The sequence below is a fragment of the Athene cunicularia genome (assembly GCF_003259725.1).
Source record: "Athene cunicularia isolate RWA chromosome 2 unlocalized genomic scaffold, athCun1 chr2_part1, whole genome shotgun sequence".
In the NCBI taxonomy this organism is placed as follows: Eukaryota; Metazoa; Chordata; class Aves; order Strigiformes; family Strigidae; genus Athene; species Athene cunicularia.
The window spans coordinates 98,809,533-98,828,540 of record NW_020799095.1 but is presented as its reverse complement, the minus strand read 5'-3'; the positions used below and the strand labels follow the sequence as shown (position 1 = coordinate 98,828,540).

Here is a 19,008-nt window from a genome sequence, read left to right as displayed (position 1 = left end):
CCCGAATAGGCTTCCTCTTTATAGGATCAAGAATCTCCTTTGTTTTGAGAGGCTATCCAGAATAAAGGGAGATCCTTTCAGGCACTCTGGAAGCTTACGTATGCCTGAATCTCAGCATAAAGAGGTGAGGTTGTTTTTCTGTGTAAATGTTTATTTCAACAGCTAGGTATGTCTGTCAATAGGAATATGACGTTTGTATTCCATGCAGCTGTCTTAATGATATGCTTTAATTTGAGTGTGACATCAGTACTCACAAGTTACTCAGGTTTTTCTAGCCACCTGTGTAAGTCTTTGTTGGAATAAATGCTGTCCTGACTACATAGCATAAGTTGCTGCAGAACATAGAAGACTTAAACCTTTTCATATGCTGACTACATAGCATAATTTGCTGGAGAATATAGAAGACTTGAACCTTTTCATATGCTGAATATACCAGCAGGAGGAGAGAACTGCCACTAGACAGGCTGCCACTGTGGTAAAGAACATCTGCCTTTCTAATTCATGTAACAGAATCCTAGACTAGTTGAGATCAGAAGGCAAATTTGGAGGTCATCTAGTCCACCCCCTGCTCAGAGCAGGGTCAGCTAGAGCAAATTGCTTATAGTGATGATCAGTTGAATCTAGAATTCACTCCAGTAGCGTGAGTAAAATATTGTTAAACGAACTTAATTGTTTTAGTCTATTGTGATTCCTTGCTGAATCTGTTGTGGAAGGCTTGATAAACTGTAAAACTGTGAAACTTTTCTTTTTCCAAAAGTGGAATAGAAGTTTTTCCCAAATGTTGTAGATAGTGTGTTTTTCCTGACTGATTTCATTTTTAATAGTCAAAGGATGTATTCTTCTTGTACTGCCTGTGTGTGGTAGTCTTGTAAAGCTGTGGCATATTCTACTAAGTTCTGCTGTAGAGATTCTTCATGAAGTTTTTTGGGTTTTTAAAATTGAAATGACTAATTAGCTGGTTGCATAAATAAGACTTCTTTGCACGTCATTTTGCTTAAAAAAAACCCCAGAAACTGCATTTTTAGTAAGAAAGAAAAGACAAATACATGTATGTCATCTTTACTAGAACTTGTTTGAAGAAAGTCTCTTCCAGTGCCTGCAACTCAGAGTAAGCTTTTGAGTGAGAAACTGAAAGTGAAATGACTTATTTTCAACTGCTGAAAGAGAAATAGGAAAAGTAGCTAAAGCATAAATATTAATAAGAGCATTTCTTCAGAAATTATCATTTGACTACTGATAACATCAGAAAAGAAACTTTTTGATCTCTCAGAATTCCTTTCAAGGAGAAAAACAATTGATTCAAGCAATTGTATGTGTACCATCATCATTCTATTTGTTTCTTTGCTTCCTTGAACAGCCAGCCATATGTAAAAACAGTAATGGTAATATCTTCCTTGCAAAGACACAGGGTTGATCTGAGAGTAGAGAAATGCACTTGAGAATAAGACAATACTAACACATCCTTCAGCTTCATCTTGAATTCTGGCACCAGTTGCAGTTCCTTACTGACCTACGTGGAGGAATGCTGTAGACATATAGTATGTGTGGTTCAGAAGTAACGACGCCCCTTGTCACTGTGTGGGAGCTATTCCTGCCACACTGAAATGAGAGTCAGTGTCTGACTTGTGGGAGTCAGGTTTATCACCAGTTCGGGGAGAAGCAGTGTTTGTTTTTTTTCCTTGTTTGTACCGGTTTGTCACTAATGCCATATTCTTAAACCTTAGTTTCTTACATCTTGTGTGTGTGTCCCCCCCCAATTTGGGGCAGGGGATGTGTACCTATACATGTAAAAAGAAGCTTCAGCACAAGCCTCTCAGAATCAGGGAGAGTTTTTTGCTTTTAAATAATTCCTAACCATTCTCTGATTAAAAATGTCGCCTGGTCTATGTTATGCAAGTTCCATAAACTTTCAGCTTTGGTAATTTAAGTTTAATTTTAAATTTGTTTCATCATAAAATATTAGTTTAAATGCTATGAATGCAGCAATTTTCTTGCGTTTTAAGAGGAAAATAAATGAGAAAATAGTGGTGGTAGAATGACCAGGCTTTTTTACAAGATAATGTTGGCTTATTGATAAAGGTTCTGCCATTCTTACACAATCTGGGATGCAATTGTGATATCAAATGTTCCAGTCTTGTATGTTTTTCTAGAAAAACTAGCATTTTTCCAATCATGTTGTGAAAATTATTAATTACTTAAGGCTATAGTTTTGCAAGTTCATTTGAAATATGTATCCAATCCACATGCTTCACTATTAAGCAAGCCTACAGCCCTTCAAAGACTTATCTGAAATAATGGATTAATTCTGTAATCTTGAACTGGTAGGACTTCTGAAAGTTTATCCTGAATAGAAATATCTCTATGATTGATGTGTAAATCAAGAGAGTACCTATTGTAAGGACAGTTCTTCGGCCCTATTTCTTCTAGTAAGCACCTAACATAGTTTCACAAATCTGAAATCTTAATTCTGTTAAAAAATAAACATGAAGAAATCATAGTATTTGATCTTGCTTTTTGTTCCTTCAGAGATCTTTTCATTCAGTGCTCCTCTGTTTTAGCTGTCTGTTTATATAAATCTTTTGGGATCCCTGTTGCAAAGCTCCATCTTCTCCAGTCACCTGTTTTCAGGGTTGTGCTACACTGTCAGTTTAGGCCATGTTTGTCACCGTTGTTTTTCGACCCTAAATGACATTACATAATCAAATTAATTCCCATAGCAGCATTTGAAATTTTTTTTTTTTTAGCCAGGAAGGAGTTCAGTGTCCTAGGAGATGGGATGTTCAAGAGTCAACTGGGAAAACATTCATCTCATCCCTACTTCTTTTCATACCTTTTCTCAACACCTTATGGGGGTTTTGGAGGTGGTCTCTTGATGCAAATAGGTTTCCCCTGGTTTTGAGTCCATGAATCTAACAGATTCTTTGAGTGTCCTGTCCTTTGAAAATGACACCTTTTTGGATACTTGGACTTTAATATTTAGTATACTATGGTGAGTTGGTAAAGTGCTTGGTTATTTGTAAGAAAGAACATTAAAGGTCGTATATAGATAGCTGGGATCCTTTTGTTTTCCTCTGTCATGTTGCGTTAGTAATTTTTATCTCTTACATGCCAAGCAAGACTAGATGGTTTGGCAAAGCATCTACAAGGATATCTTGTCAAAACATTAGTTTTTATGATATTTTTTTTTTTTCAGTGCCTTGGCAAAACATAAACAGTGATTAATTCCATACGAGTTTAGAAGTCTGATAGCAACAAACTGCTTTCATTTTTTTCATAATCTTGATGTGTGGAGTGACATTTGCAGTGGGAGGATCTCAGAATCTATTTGAGACTGGAAACTTTAGAGAAGGTAAAGGAAGGAAATGGGAGTGTGTTAAAAAAGTGAAACAAGTGCTTCTTGGCGGTATTTGCATGCCTTCTTGCTGTATGCTACAGTGTCAACCTTTATGTTCTGCTGTGTCAGAAGTGCTGTCTGCTGTATATTAGAGGGACATTGCTTGTCTACCTTTCTTCAGGTAGCAGAATGGGATCATGAGTTGATGGGTTTTTTGGGTGGGATGCCACTTTAAATAATGAGCTGGATGGATCTCTGGGGATAAATTGCAATGGTGCAGTCCAGGACACTGTAGTCCTATTGCAGAAGTTCAAATAAGTTCTCTAACTTAAGAAGAAGTTGCAGGAAGAGAAAAGAGGGTCTTATGTTGAAGTACTGACCTTGAAAATTACCAATTTTCAGCCTGTTTTGAAATTTGTGTATGATAGAGGATTTTTATGAGCGTTTTTCAAGTGTTTTTCTCACTTGCGGATAATAGATTTTAGTCTGTTATACCTGTTTCCTTCAGCAGTGGTAGGGAAGAGGAGGAGTTGCTTGCAGAAGTTGAAACTGAAGTCACTAGTATCTGTGGTCTAGCAAAGTAGTATCTAATGTGAAATAACGTGAAAACTAAATTCTGTAATGTGTTATGGGTGTGGCAAGTAGGTCAAACTCCTGCATTATTTCTGTGAACTGAAGTTGCCATCTGCAAAATTAAGGAAGTAATCCATTCTCATCTTCCAGCAATATTGTGAAAATAAGTTACTGTCTGTGATGGGATGGGGAGTCAAACCCTTATTGATTTCCAGTTCTGATTTATAGATAGTAAGTTCTGTGGTGTTGTTCAGAATAGGTACTCTTATTTATGATTTTTTAAAAATTTTATTTTAAAAAAAGATGTTATAGACATTTATTTCTCATTAAGAATGTAGAAATCAAGGCAAGCTGAAATAGCAGGGAATCTTGGTATGAGTGACGAGTAGATTCTCTTTCTCTGGAAGCAAGTGAAGCCACTTGCTGTGTGTGTTTCTGGTCAGTGGTTTCTTGGAACTTCACCAGGTTGTCAGAAAATTTTCACACAGCAACAGAAGCAAGTTTCTTCAATTGCTATGGGAATTTTCCTTTGCCAGTAGTAAGAATGATCACAGAAAGTTGAAGTCCACTTTTTGCCTTGAGTGCTACCTAAGCAGAAGCATTAAGGACTAAACTGGCTTAAAAGGAATGTTCAGCAAATGAATATTATATTGCTTGATCATGCCCGAGAAAGTACAAATAAACCCAAGAGTTGTATGATACCCTAAAAATCTGATTGGTTTGGTTTTATTTTCAGAAACAAATCAGTACCAATGTCGTGGTTTCATTTTGACAGGTAGATTTTGGAGTTTTAGTTGAAAGCGTGTGAGGCAACAGATGCCCACCACTACTCCAGTCCTTACTTGGTTGACATTTAGTGTAAATGTAGTTGCAAGAAAACATTACAGAAGGAACTGCAGGTGTATTTCTAATGATGAGCTGTGACATCAGAGGACTATCTCTTGCTTGGATACAGCTGTTACTGAAGCATGATCTCTCTGTAACTTATAAACCAGTATTACCTTTAAAATTCAAGTCAATCCATGCAACAAATCTCAAAGGCGTGTTGGGGTGTGGTGTTTTCAATCAGTGAATAAGATTTTGTCAATTAAATTTTGGGCCATTTTTTTCTTATTCCACAGTAAAACACTGCTGCATGATTTATAGGTGCCTACAGTTAGTCAAGAATAGGAAGATTTGTATTTTTCATGGTTTCTTTTTCATGCTCAAGTAACAAACTCAAACTGGTCTGTAAGGTACAGCTGAAAATGTCTGACTGACTAGATAACTGGAGCGCTTAGATGACCTCCAGATGTCCCTTGACCTCAACTATTCTTTAACTCAATGAGCAATGAAGTTCTTATGTGCTTTGGTAAGCATGTGTTTAGTTAAAAAAAAAAGCAAAAAAAAAAAAAAAAAAAAAAAAAAAAAAAAAAAGTGCCTTACTAAAACTCAATCAGAAAACTACAGATTCAATCATGCTCTTTGATAGAGTGTATTTGTTTGAAAGAGGCTGACAAGTCAAGGTGCTACTAGTAGCACAGAAAATAAATTCAAGGGTGTTGTGAAATGTGTGGAACTTGACACTTGAAACCAAGCACAGGTAAACTCAGGCTCTTAAAATAGGGATTTGAAGGTGGTCTGGGTAGGATCCCAAGGTTCTGTATAGGCAAGTGCAGCAAAACCCCTGCAAAGAGTCTTGTTTCTTTTCTGCATAGGAAAGAGTTGTATATCCTCTAATTTTTTGCTCTTCCTAGTAGAAATTCCTAGACTATGAGATATATTCTTTATTTTGGTAGGAAGTAGTGGTGAGTTCCAGCTGAAGTATTGGAAAATCTTTCTTGCTGCCTGAGTGTCAGCTGTTTTTTAGGGACTTCATCCTAGCCCTGTGTACTGTAGTCTGGCATGCATTGAGTAGGTACTTCAGAGTATATTAAAAGCTATTCTGGAGATTGAGTAGTCACTGCTCATTCCTGTTTCACTGTTCAAAGACACTTCTTTAAAATGGGGTTCACATATTTTATTCTTATTACAGAAAGATTTGTGCAGTCCTTATATGTTTGGATCTCAAGTATCTAAACATTTCAAATTAAAATGTAGAAATACTGTCTGATAGGACAGTGAGTCTAGTAATCCATTTCCTATATTAACTAAGATCTGAGGAGTCTCTGAAATACAGGCATCCAAGTTGTCTCACAGCATATATTTCTGAAAGGTGTGTTTGTTAGACTGGTGTTTTGTTTCCTTTGATTTTTAGTGTATCTAAAATCTGGTAGGGAGAATTGCTGCCGGGGGGAGGGGTAAGGCACTGGGGTTGCACAATAGGTATAGCAAAGAAAGGAGTAGAAGTGATCTCAGCATTGCATGTTCTAGCCACAAAGTCATCTCAAATGTTGTGTAAATCTTAGAGGAAAATTGTAATAAAAAAGAATTCCTCACTTCTGGACCAGAAGTGGCTTGTCATATTTTATCATCAAATGCTGCAAAATCTGCCAAATTTGTGACTCATGTCCATGCTGGGTACTGCATTTGCACTTAATACCGCAACAGACTGTTGCCTTAGGCACGGTTAGTTTGAGGCTGTGTTGGAGCTTAGTTCTTTCATCATAACTCTGACACTTGAATCTGCATGGACTGAACTGTCGCAATCATGTGTGAAAAGAGCTTGTGAATATTTTCCAAATAAAAATGTTCTTGTCACCTTTCATCTATAAAAACCACTGCATGTATCATTCAGGCACTGTTCTCTCCAACATACTAAATTGGTGTGCTACATAAAGCCAGTAGTATTTAGTAATTTGTTTGCTGGTTACCGCTAGAGAACTGAATTGCACGTACAGTGAGACACCATGGAGTGCAGGGCAAAAAGGGCCTGGTAAATTGTTCTGTTTGTTGTATTTGATGGTATTTTAGAGCATACCACATACAGGAAGTGGTGATGGTAAAAATTTAGTCTTAAATAGTATAGCATACACAAATAGCCTCTTATTTCATCTTTTCTTATGCAAAATGTGTTTTCCTTTAAGCTTTTAAAAGACAATGTGCTTCTAGCCTGCAGCAGGAGGCAGGCTTGCCAGTAGGGATGTACTTCAGTGTATGTTTAGTCCATTATAGCTGCATATGTGTAATACTTTTGAAAAAAACGTTCTAGTATATGTATCTTGTACCTACTAAACTTTGAATTTAGCACCCTGGGAGTTAAGTTCTTTGGTAATCCTATTTAGCAGTTACATGAATGCTGGCTTCCAGTAGCACCCTGGGTTGCTAAATGATTGGGAGGAAGTCTTTTTTTGGGATCCATGTAACACTGTTTTCATAGGACTCTGCACAAGAAACATAAAACTATTTTTGCTCAAATGAAGCCTTTAATATCCCTTTCTTTGTCCTTATTGTAAAGATAAAGTGAACTGCTGCAATAATTATGGAATAACTGTGTTTATATAGTCCTCTGGCAATGAAGATCTTGATCCAAAGACTTTTGTGGCTGCAGTCACACTGAAATTTTGAAATTTCAGAACAGTATTTTGTATAATGTTCTAATGAGATTTTTAAATGCATGCTGTGGGCAGTGGCCCATCCTTTACCATCATGTTGACATTCTCATGAGACATCAACAGTGTTTAAGACTTTGTTTCTACAAATATGTCTGTCTAAGGAGGTAATGGAAAACTGACCGCAGTAGTAAGCTTGTCATTCTTCATTAAAACTAGGAGATGGAACACTTGTGTTTTTTTTTACAGGGCCACAGGAATGGCAGGACTGAAGAATTCTGGTTTGTGTTCCATGTTCTAGGAAAAAAATTCCTGTGTTGATCATGGAGTTTTCTGTGCTTTCCTCCCAAGTACAATCCTTTCTTGTCCTCTCTTTTCTTTCTGTTGCTTTCTCATCACAGTTACATCCTCTCATTTAACTAATCTGAAGCTTTACTCTTCACAGGCATTCATGTGTGTGAGAAATACCAGGTAAAAATATCGATGTTCTTTTCATACATGTGGTGGTTAAATTACAAAGCCAGAAAAGCCCGACTCTGTGTTACTCGACTTTACTACCCTCCTATTGTGTATTCTACCTGAATGGCCTCTTTCCCCACAGTCCCAAATTCTTGTCCTTGTGCCTCCAATCAGCATATCCCTAGCCTCTAAACAAAATATCCCAAATAAGCTCTTGCTCTATCTCAAGCCTTTTTTTTTTTCTTACTGGAGAGTGTAGGTTAAAAGGTAGATGCTGATCTGATAAGCACATGTATTGTGGTCTGACCAGGAGCTGTTTCATTGTGTAGGTGAGGGTTATGGTTGAGTAACTATCTGTATAGAAGCACTGAGTTCTGTAAGAAAAAATAATTGACAATGCTGCTACATCTCCCATCACAATGTTTCATTTAGCACTAGTAATGCTGGAATTTGTTAAGCACTCTCTTGGAAAGAAGTCACTTCTCTAAGTTGTTTGCTGAAGGATGCTTTTATTGTGAAATAAAACACTGAAGTGATAAGAAAAATAGACTTTCCTGATTAAAAAAAAAAAGAACACAAAAGAGTGTTAAACTTAGTTAAATGAACATCTTTTTGTTAGTATCTTTTTGCTTAAACTCTGCTCCTTACAGTATTTAAAAAGCCCAATTTTCTGTGGATTTTGTTCCTTTGTACTATACCCATTCCCTTTCTCCCAGTGCATTAACCTCAGCTGCCTTTGACACTCCCACCAGAATACAGATAACATTTGGCATGGCTAGGTGGGAGCTACCTACATACTACTTAATTAGCCAGTATGTACATACGGGTTGGCCAGCTGGCTTTCTCTGAACAGAATATGTAATGCTGGCTTTTGCCTGCCTTTCCTGCATTTCATCTGTTCTTAGATGTCTCTTTCCTATATTCATCCACCAACTTTTTTTCCTGTCTGTAATAGACTCTTAATAGCTTTGAGATCTAGATCATACCAGTTATTTCTGAATACACTTGGAAGAGGCAAAGTCTTGGGGAGGGAGGAGATTGCTAAGAGGAAATCTATGTTAGTGTCTTAGTTTGAATCAGGAATACACCTTTAGAGTGACTATCCTTTATATTTCCTCACTGTAGTTTAGCTTGCTCTATGCAATGGCTTCAGAGCTTGATTCCTTCTGCTTTAGGCCAAGAGATGTGTTCAGGAATGTGTTGAATATGCTCCAGCCTTTAGTGTGTGTTTAGTACATGGGACTGCGCTAGAACTAGTCTAGAGCAAAACTGCCAAATGTGCCTAGTGTAAATCTGAATTTCTGTTACCAGCTGTTCCACTCTACAGATCCATTCTTGATAATTCTGTACTTCTTGCTAATGTAAATCTAGCTTTAGCTGTCATTTTCATAAGTTTAATTTTAGCAAAACATTCTGAAGCACTCCTGACAAATATTTATAGCAGAAATTTTGTACAGTTGATTCACTGTTTCCCAGTCTGGAGTAAATCCCTATTGGAAGAGTGGGATATTTTTCTTCTTTTTTTTTTCCTCTGCAGATGAAATAAGGTATAGGAAATAGAGAAGAACAGAGGTAGTTTAGAAGATTGCCTTATGCTAGATCCCCTGAATTTTAAATGCAAACACATTCTAGAGCTCAAGGATAAATGCACTATCTTGTAAATTAAGCTATCTGCTACTAATATTCGCATAGAAGTTCAGTCTTGTGACCCACTGATTTACTGTGATAGCAGTCAACTAACCTTTAAGATAACTGTACAACAGAGCTCCAAAGAAAGCTTTCTCTAAGCATCATGTAACTTTTTGCTGTATGTGTTATGGGAAAGACATGCAGGAATAAGAAGGTAAGCACGTGCTGTAAATCAGAAAGGAAACAAGCAGGTTTTTGAGCACTAGAACTAGTGATGCTTAATTTCTTACAGATTTATGTCTTATGATCGATTGGCTGGTAATATGCAGGTCTCAACTGCAACTTGTCCCTGTGACCAGGGGAAAAGAAGTTTTTTATAAAGGCCATCTTGTGGAGTTTTCTTACATGCAATATAGCATGAAGCTCATACTGAAACTTTCCCTTGGGGAAAACAGTAACAGATTATTATTATTTGTTACCCATCAGCCACCTTTTTCTATGGAATCTGTGAGTGCTTCATGTATTTGAAAACTTTTCTCTGCTTTCAGATTTAAAGAAAATCCATATACAGGCTTGAAAGTTATTGGTGACTCATACATATGCATGTAACACAGACGTGGGCCTCAGTTTCTCAGGAGACTTGGCTGTAAGAAAACTCATAAAGAGTTTGAACAATAGTGGCAGCAGCGCTGTTGGAGTATGGCATTAATTCTTTTTACATAAGTGAAAAGTGTGCCCTTTCATTAGTGCTAGATGTAAACTTAAACAATACATTTAATACAGTTACTTGTTGGTAGTAGAGATTTATTATATGCCTCATTCTCTGTAGCTGGTTATATCTGAAATTCTGGTGGTTGGTGGAAGTTTTTGTTTGTTTTTTGGGGTGGGTTTTTTATTAAATAATCCTAGCTTTTTATATCACTACCTGTAGATCTGTCAAAATGCCTACCTTTGTTACTTTAAGGAAAAATATTTTTTTTAGGTGAAAAATGATTGAGAGAAGTTTAACAGTATTTCAAACAATAGGACATTGATAAGTGATATTACATGTGCAAGAAAGACATCCAAACAAAATCAGAATATCTGATTTATTTTTTTTTTTACATACAGAGAAGCTTCTTTAGTAGGAAGCAGATTCTATGTTTTATTGAAATAGATCAGTTTGTTGGAGAAAAAGCACAGCTGTGCCTGTTTGTCAGATGAAAAGTGATGGTGCTGCTGTTGTGACAGAGGAGAATAATTTGAATATAAGGAGTTTAACTTTTAATTTAGGGTTCTGGTGATTTGAAATATGCCATCAAGACTGCCTAATAAACCAGTAATTGCATTAAGAAACAGCCCTGAAGGAAACTCAAAGCAGTCAGATCTAGGTTTCCCTGGAAGAACCTGCTAATGTTCTACATTTTCACTTTGAATGCAAATGTTTGTTGACTGTGTTCAGAACATGAGTTGAAATGGTACTGAACTGCAGGCAAATGGAAATAAAATGTCAGTAAAATCACCTCTTCAGGTCAAAGTTTTATTATAATGTATAATATGTGATCATGGATTGAATATAGTTTGTTTACATTTCTGGACCATGATGATATCTTATGAAATAAAAAAATCTGCCCTTCATGAAAAGTGTGTGAGGGATTTCCTCATATATTTGAAACATTTATGTCTGTTCAAAAGATATTTCATACAGGGATTGTGAAATGGCAACCTGGTACATAAACACTTAATGGAAATACTGCCATGTGTCAGTGTGAAAGTTGGGATGGTTCTGCTTTAATAATCCAGTATGTGATATTTGGTTTTAGTGAACTTCCAAACCAGTTTTTTCTTCAAAACATAATTGACTTGGGGTCAAGAATCGAATGAATTCACATTTAATTTTGATCATATGGTGAAGAAAACTTGAACATCTTATGCTTTCTGTTTTCATTTACTTGTGTATTATTTGTGCTAACTGTACTATTTTAAAATACCTTTAAATTTATTTTGAAAGTGTTTTCATCATCCTCCTGTCTACCACTTTTAAAAATAAGCTATTTCTGTTCAGTAAGACTTGAAAGGACATGCAGGGAGGCTGGCCCTTTTGTGAAGGAGGAACTCTTGTTCAGGTAATGTGGTTTAGCCCTTTCTGGTGAGGCAAAAAAGAGGAATGGAGCTAAGCTTAAACTGATAAATTATACTAAGCTCATGAAGGTGGGCTCCTTACTGTCAGTACCAGAAGGGTATAGGAAATGGCATACCAAACCAGGAAACGAAGAGAAGCAAAATAGGAATGGAGGTGATTTCAGGGAGTCAAGTAGCAGAAAAAAGGAAGGAAAGAAAACAGCAGCATGTACAGTGAGAAATATTTTGATTAAAATAATAAACTTTCACACATTGATCTGTTTTAAAGTAGTTGTAATCATGATATATACAATGGGAACTGTGGCAAGTGAAACTTAAAGAGAGGGTTTGATAAGCTAACTGAGCAAAAAGCAGGTTTCTGACGTGTTTTCTTTTTAAACCCACGAAAACAGGTATTTGCTGGTAGATAATACTCTATATATGGTGTAATCAGTAGCTGTTGTCTTTGAAGATACTAACTTGTTGCTTTTTTTTTAGGATTAAGAAATGTTTGGTAACTACAGGAGAGTCATTTTAGAGTACTTTCCATTGCACCAAACCCCTTTTTTTCTATTCCTGCAACTGTTACGGAAAGCAAATAAAAAGGCAAATAACTGTGTGCTTTGTCCATTAAAAATGAACAATTACTCTCCATAAACACTATTGACACTACATACATGAAGGGTATACACTAATGTTTCTTTTGTCTTGGGTAGGAGTAGAACAGTAGGAATTAAACAATGTTGTATCTTGGATCATAGTGGAGACAAGATTCAGGTTATTGTATGTGGGACAGTTTCTAATTAAGCTCTTCCTGTTTTCTTAAGCTTGTGGTTAATGTAAAAAAAAAATCAAACCAAACTAAAAACAACCCACACCAAACACCAACAGTAAAAACTCAGGTGTGGGCGAAAGGGAGGAAAAGAGCAGACGAGTGCAGCATTTCTGAATTTTCTAACTTTAGGATTAAGCATTTTGAACTTTCCTTCCCCTCATCCCCTCCTGTTCTTGAAGAATAAGAAAGATATTTTTTTTTAATATACAATGGTATTAATCTTGGCCAAGTATTCTGTAAAGGAGTTTCCCATAGTTTAGGTCTTGTGGGAAATGGATGGGATGAGCTGGTGTGTAGAAATTTTTCTGAATACGAAAATTTTGTGTGTTAGATCTGGTGTGCAAAACAATTTTCTCTAATCTGTCTAGCAAAGAGAAAATACCAGCCAAAATACTGGCCCTGGTCCTATAACAGCAACAAATTTGCTATGTGATGATCCCAAAATCTTAACTGTAAAGCAACAGTAGAAACGTCTTACCTGAAATGATGTCTAGCTGAGACCTAAAATTACTACATGATCCAGTTGCCGTGGTTTAGGCTTAGCCAGCAGCTCAGCCCTACACAGCTGTTCACTTACTGTCCTCCTAGTGAGAAGGGGGGGATAATCAGAAGGGTAAAAGTGAGAGAACTTATGGGCTGAGATAAAGATAATTTAACAGGTAAAGCAAAAGCCATGCACTCAAGCAAAGCAAAACAAGGAATTCATTTACCACTTCCCTGGGCAGGCAGATGTTCAGCCATCTCTGGGAAAGCAGGGCTCCATCATGTGTAATGGTGGCTACTTGGGAAGACAAATACCATCATTCTTAATGTCCCTTGCTTTCTTTCTTTCCTCCAGCTTTATATGCTGAGCATGATGGGGTCAGCTGTCCTGGCTGTGTCCCCTCCCAACTTCTTGTGCACCCCCAGCCTATTTGCGTTAGGGATAGGAAGCAGAAAAGGCCTTGACTCTCTGTAAGCACTGCTCAGCAATAACTAAAACATCCCTGTATTATCCACACTGTTCTCAGCATAAATCAAAACATATTCCTATACTAGTCCCATTCTTACTATGAAGAAAATTAACTCTATCCCAGCCAAAACCAGCACAACTGTGGTGACGTAAATATTTGCAACACAATACACCAGTTCAAAAAGACCCATAAAAACTTCACCAGCTTTAAAGTGATGTCAAATGCAGTTTTACTTTTCACATGACCTTTCTTCTCAGGCACTCTTGCAAGAAGAGTGACTCTTGATTGTGTGGAAGAGGCAAGTCAGACCCCTTCCATTATGTGAATCTGTAATGACACTTGGTGTACTCTGTAGATGAAATACCACAGAGCTCTTAGAGGTTTATATACATATATATAGTGATGGCTTATATAATTAATTTGCTAGACAGTGAAAACTAAGTTTTCTTGTTCCACATCTAAGCTTTAGAAGATTTTTCTTCAACGTCTCTTGTTCCAGCAGAAAGGGTAGCAAATGGCCAAGATTTGACCATCTTTCCATAGTATTTTGGGTAGACAGTATTTTAGTTTCCTAGGCTAGAAAGCTTAATTTCTCTTAAGGGCATTGCTTGAAATGATCTTGTGCATCTTCCCAGTCTTACTACTCATAAAAGGAAGTGAAATGTTGAACCAATGAGGCATCAAATACCCGAAAGTGTTAAGTCTGCTGAAGTAAGTTAGAGGGATGAGGCAGTTCAGCAACTGACTTGGTGGTTTTCTGATTACACTGTCTGCAGTAGTAGCCATGTTAGACCTTGTGAGTTTTCACCCCAAGGTTTGAGCTGCAGATGAGTGGGATGCTTGAAGTCAGGTGTCATGTTAATCATCTTTCTTGGGGTACTATTCAGCTCTGCTACCATCTGCAGTAACAACATTTGTCCTGAAATGACACTGCAGTGTGTATATTTATATAATGTTGTTTGTCTGTTTGTTTTTCAGACACACGATGAACCCACTGATACAAGATACAGCTAGCTAAACAGCTATAAAATGCCCAAATTTGGGTCTACAAAAACAGTTCAAGTTGAAAATTCTGATAGTGATAGCACCATGGTGGAAAAAACAACTGCAAGAAAGGTAATAAAATTACATTAATGTCCACTTAATTTCAGTGAAACAAAGAGCATGTGTTCTATCACGATTTTCTTGCTGTAACAGGAAGACATATCTGTGAATCTATTCTGGTATCTTGAGTGCAGAAAAAAAATAGAAGTTTTACATGGTTTTAGTTGTAAATTAAACTCGGGAACAGAATTTATGCTTTTTATTGTAAGTTGCAACTTAATTGAAAAGGAAGCTGGTTGCGTTGGGTTTATTTGATGTAAGTTAGTGAACAGTGTACAAGAACAATGATTCATATTTTATTTAATTTTACAGTGTGTTACTCTAACAAACTCATGAAACATTTCTGAAGGCCTGTGACAGCACAGACCAATGAACAAACACAAAATTCTTTTATTGCTTTGTAGCACAGATTCTTGTTCCCTCTATTAGGAGGACTGGAAAGCCAAGTGCTGCAGAAGGGTTAAGAGTGACTTCTGTACAAGGGAGCCCACTTAAAAATTGTACAATCCTTTTTTGAGTGTTGGAGAATGAAGGAATATGGAAGCTCCAGTAATACTGAAGGGTAGTTAATTTATAAATGTGAGGTATCCCATCGTTTTCAAACTTCTGGAGCCAAGTTGCAAATAATCCAGTTCTCCATTTTGTCTCCCTAGTACACTTGTACAATAGACAACAAATTTATCTGTAGTACTAGTGAATAACAGAATAATATTCTGCATTGTGAATGATGAGTTATATATTGCCCTAAGGAGAGAGAATCCATTTATCTCCTAAATGAAGTTTAAAACTGTCTTCTCTGGAAAAGGAGACACTGTGTGTGTGTGGTCATACTGTTGCTGTTTTGTGAGGTATTCTCTATAAGACCACTTAATGAATGAATATAAGACAGGAAGAGATGAAAAAATAGGAAAAGATGAGAAGATCCAGCATCTACTTGAAACTGTTTGTCTTCCAAAAACATTTGTAGAAAACTTCAGACTTTTTAGTCTCTTCCCATTTTGTTTTATGGGTCCCAGTAAAGTGAGGCAAAGGTAGTTTTTTCTGCTAGCTGTGATGAACACCTTAGATAAGAAAAGGAAGATAACAAAGTAAAATGAGGAAAGCAAATTGGCTCACTAGTAAAGGGATGAGAAATTGTTGGGTTTTCCTTTTTTTGTTCTTGTTTGGGATATGGTCAAGTTAATTGAAGTGTCATTCAGTACTGGAAAAGGTGGGAAATGTCTGGGGTCTACAATCAGCAAGAATAAGAAGGCTATTGCAGTGAAATTTAGTGGTATTAAAAACTGTCTTTTTATTTATAAACTTCAAATAAGCTATATTTTGTAAAGATTTCAGGTTATTTCTTTAACCTAAAATATATTTTCTGGCTTTATAAACTCATTATGTTGACACTTAAGTATTTCTGAAAAAAAACTTCTGACACAGGAAAATCTTGAAGATATAATCAACAGCTGCTCATACTAGGAAAACTGACATGTCAAGTTTTAAAAGCTTTATTTGTGTTTATATATATATATTTTTTAAAATTAAAAATCTGTAACAGATAACTGAATTTTCATCTTTGTTCACTTTCATCAAAGCAAAACTAGTAGGTTTTCTGTAATGTGTCATTTTTTAAGTTTTCCTTTTCCCTGTTTCTTTGCTAAATGTAAGGCTTGAAATGCTTGGAATACGTTTGTTTGTAGGTTTGAATGTATAGAAATAGATTGTCATAGTTTTATAGTGCCTATTACTTCCTTCCTTCCTAGGCTTTGAATTTTACGTACAAATTGCTCTGCAATCTGAGTTCAAGAGAAAAAAAGATCAAAATAAAGAGTTTACTTGTGAGGCCCATTTTTCTCCTCTACTCTTTAACTCCCCTTCACCTCCACTCCCTGTTGCTTGCTGTGATTGTAGAAAAACGGGGGTGGTTTCCAGGGTGGCTGTGGAATCTGGAACCACTACCAAAGGAACTGCCTTATCAGTGACACCTGTGCCCAGTTCAGTATTTGCTTGTCTTGACACCTTCTTCTCCAGTAATCTGCCTCTGATCCCCATACGCTGTTCCCTCTCTAATAGTAGCAGTTACATCTGCTGAGCCGTATAATCCTCGTACCATGCAATCTCTGTAAAGTTGGGTAATCTTCTGAAACAGAGATGTGTAGCTCTTTTGTGAGAACATTAAAGAAGAACATATGATTAGGTTTTTCCAGGGAACAGAAGAGTGAACAGTGTCTATTTAACCACCAGGAAATATGGCAAATCTTGATTTGATTTAGAAAGGAGTAAATTAACATTCCATTTTTAATGATCACATAAAACCCTTTCATTGTCATATTGGTTTGGGTGAAGGTTTGTCCTTAGCTGGTTGCTCTAACAAGGATTTGTTTGTTGTTGAGACTGATCACCAGTGCAGGAATTAGAAATATGGATAAATATCAGATTCTACCTTGCCTGGTATTTGAGATTAAGATGGCAGTGGAAGCAAGATTGCTTAGAAAATTCAAGTCTAGGGGAAGATGTAAGTTTGACCAAGGACATAGATATGGAGTCACAATGGTGGACTAATTACATTGATACCAGAAAGTAAGCTGATAAACTGCTTGCACTGTTATTTTCAGTCTTGCTTGCTATCCACTTTAGCACAACCTGTGATGTGAGATGAGAAAAATGTACAGTTTGGTTTGGGGATTGCATGATATAAACTGATTTGTAATATTTAAAATGTGAGATCCTAAATAAAATTGCAGAATTAAGTGTTGCAGTTAATATTTCTGTATTCAGTTTTTTAGCATAATAAATATGGTTTGGTTGCTTTTGTCACGTTTTGAGAAAAACTGAATACATGGTTAAAATGTTGGTCAGTTACGCAATCTGTCTCTAACACTAGGACAAGTGATTGTCAGAAGTCTTTAGCTGACCCTTGAATAATCTGCAGTCTTTCCCCTGTATTAGGAAAAAGACAAAATATTGCCAGAATGTAATCATTTTGATTCAGCCTAGAAAATTATTTAAAATTCAATAGGCAATAGAGTAAAAATAAAATTTGAGTTTGAGCAACAGAAAACATCAAGGTAAACCTGTAGTACATATGAAAACATGAAACCCTGAAGTAAAGATTGATCAGGCCAAATCAACAGTGATAATTTTTAGTTATATAGCTTTAGGAAGTTTTTGAATAGTTTTTGAAACCTTAGAACTTTTTATGAAAAAGTTATGGATTTGTTACCCTAATGTAATTGATGTAAGGAATTACTGATGCTGAAGGTGAAAGGAAAGTTAAAATAAAATTTTTGCTTTTGTGGCATTTTGATATGGAAGTGTCTTGATTAATTGAAAATACCTCTTGTCCACACATTTTTTTCAGTATTGTGTGACCAGTGAGTGTCCGTTCACTGCCATCAGAGATGCCTGTGTCTTTTAGTATGAAAAGACCCAGAGGTGTTCAACATTCAGATAATTGCAGTGGTCCTTAGTACAACCAAGTACAACTAATACTAACTGTACTTTACATGCAGCTTAGGCTTTTTATTTTTTCTGTAGAATAGTACAGTCAAACCACTTATGCACGTTGCTACGTAAACTTGCTCTTGTATCTATGTCCACCTTATCGAAGCAGAAATGTCTCTGAACTACTCATGGAGTTTAATCTCTATGACTGTAAATGCACAGAAGATTGGTAGTTTAATTATTGGGTTTTCCCCTTATATGTTCATAGATGCATTGTAGGCAGAGGAGGCCTAATGTGAAATAATGTTCATACAAAACAGTGCATCTTACAAATTAACAGTAATGTTGAAAGATGCCACTCCCTAAAAAAGGTCATTCTTCTTCTCAAAACCAAACCTGTAATGGCCTAAATATATGGGGTGAGACTATTCCAATGGTTAATATATTAAGATAAAAATAAAAACACTTGCAGGATTTGATTTTCCTGTCATAGTTGATACAATATTTAGCTCTTACTGGTTGTGCACTCTTAGCTGTTGGCTGAGGAATGTAGTAAAGTAACTGTTGTTATGAGACTTAATCTTTCATATTTGTCCAGTGGAAGTTAATGCTTATGCTGTTCTAAGCAACCAGTAAATAGCTGTGTGAATCAGCTGTGTGTTCAGGTCTTCTGAGAGCTTAAAAAAATCATTAGGAATAACATTCCTGTTAATAAGCTGAGTTTATATCATATATGCTTTAGGGTATATGTGTTTTTATTTCATTTGCTCATCTTGGGATCATAAAATAAATTAAAAAATTGTAAGAGTTTGTACGGCAGATAGAACTTTTAGTGTTTGTATGAGATGTTTTGTGAACATAACATAATGAAATTTTAATTATACTTGAGAACTTCCATGACCGAAACTCAGGAAGTAGATCATAGATAAATAGTCCAAAGGAGAAACACATTTGGGGTTTGTAAGAATTAACTCTGTTCTTAGAAGAATCCAACAATAGTGCCCAAAGCCATTTTAATACCATGCAGAACATGCTTCAGTATGTAATTATCTTTGATAGGCAGAAAAAGAATGCTTATTCTCCCAGGGCTTAGTACATCTGCTAGATTATATGGCACTCTCT

General features: G+C 36.3%; 1 protein-coding gene across 2 annotated transcripts in view; it reads left to right on the top strand.

The window, feature by feature from the left end:
- The first annotated feature begins 9 nt into the window (after positions 1-9).
- Positions 10-19,008, top strand: part of ANKRD12 (ankyrin repeat domain 12) — a 62,053-nt gene continuing 43,054 nt past the window's right edge. The window contains exons 1-2 of one of the 2 annotated variants that reach the window (XM_026843256.1): positions 10-124; positions 14,332-14,469. In XM_026843256.1, the coding sequence (XP_026699057.1) occupies positions 14,383-14,469 (87 nt within the window). In that variant the 5' untranslated portion in view covers positions 10-124; positions 14,332-14,382. Of the gene's footprint in view, positions 125-14,331; positions 14,470-19,008 lie in introns of those variants that run through there. The other variant, XM_026843257.1, reaches the window with a different exon arrangement.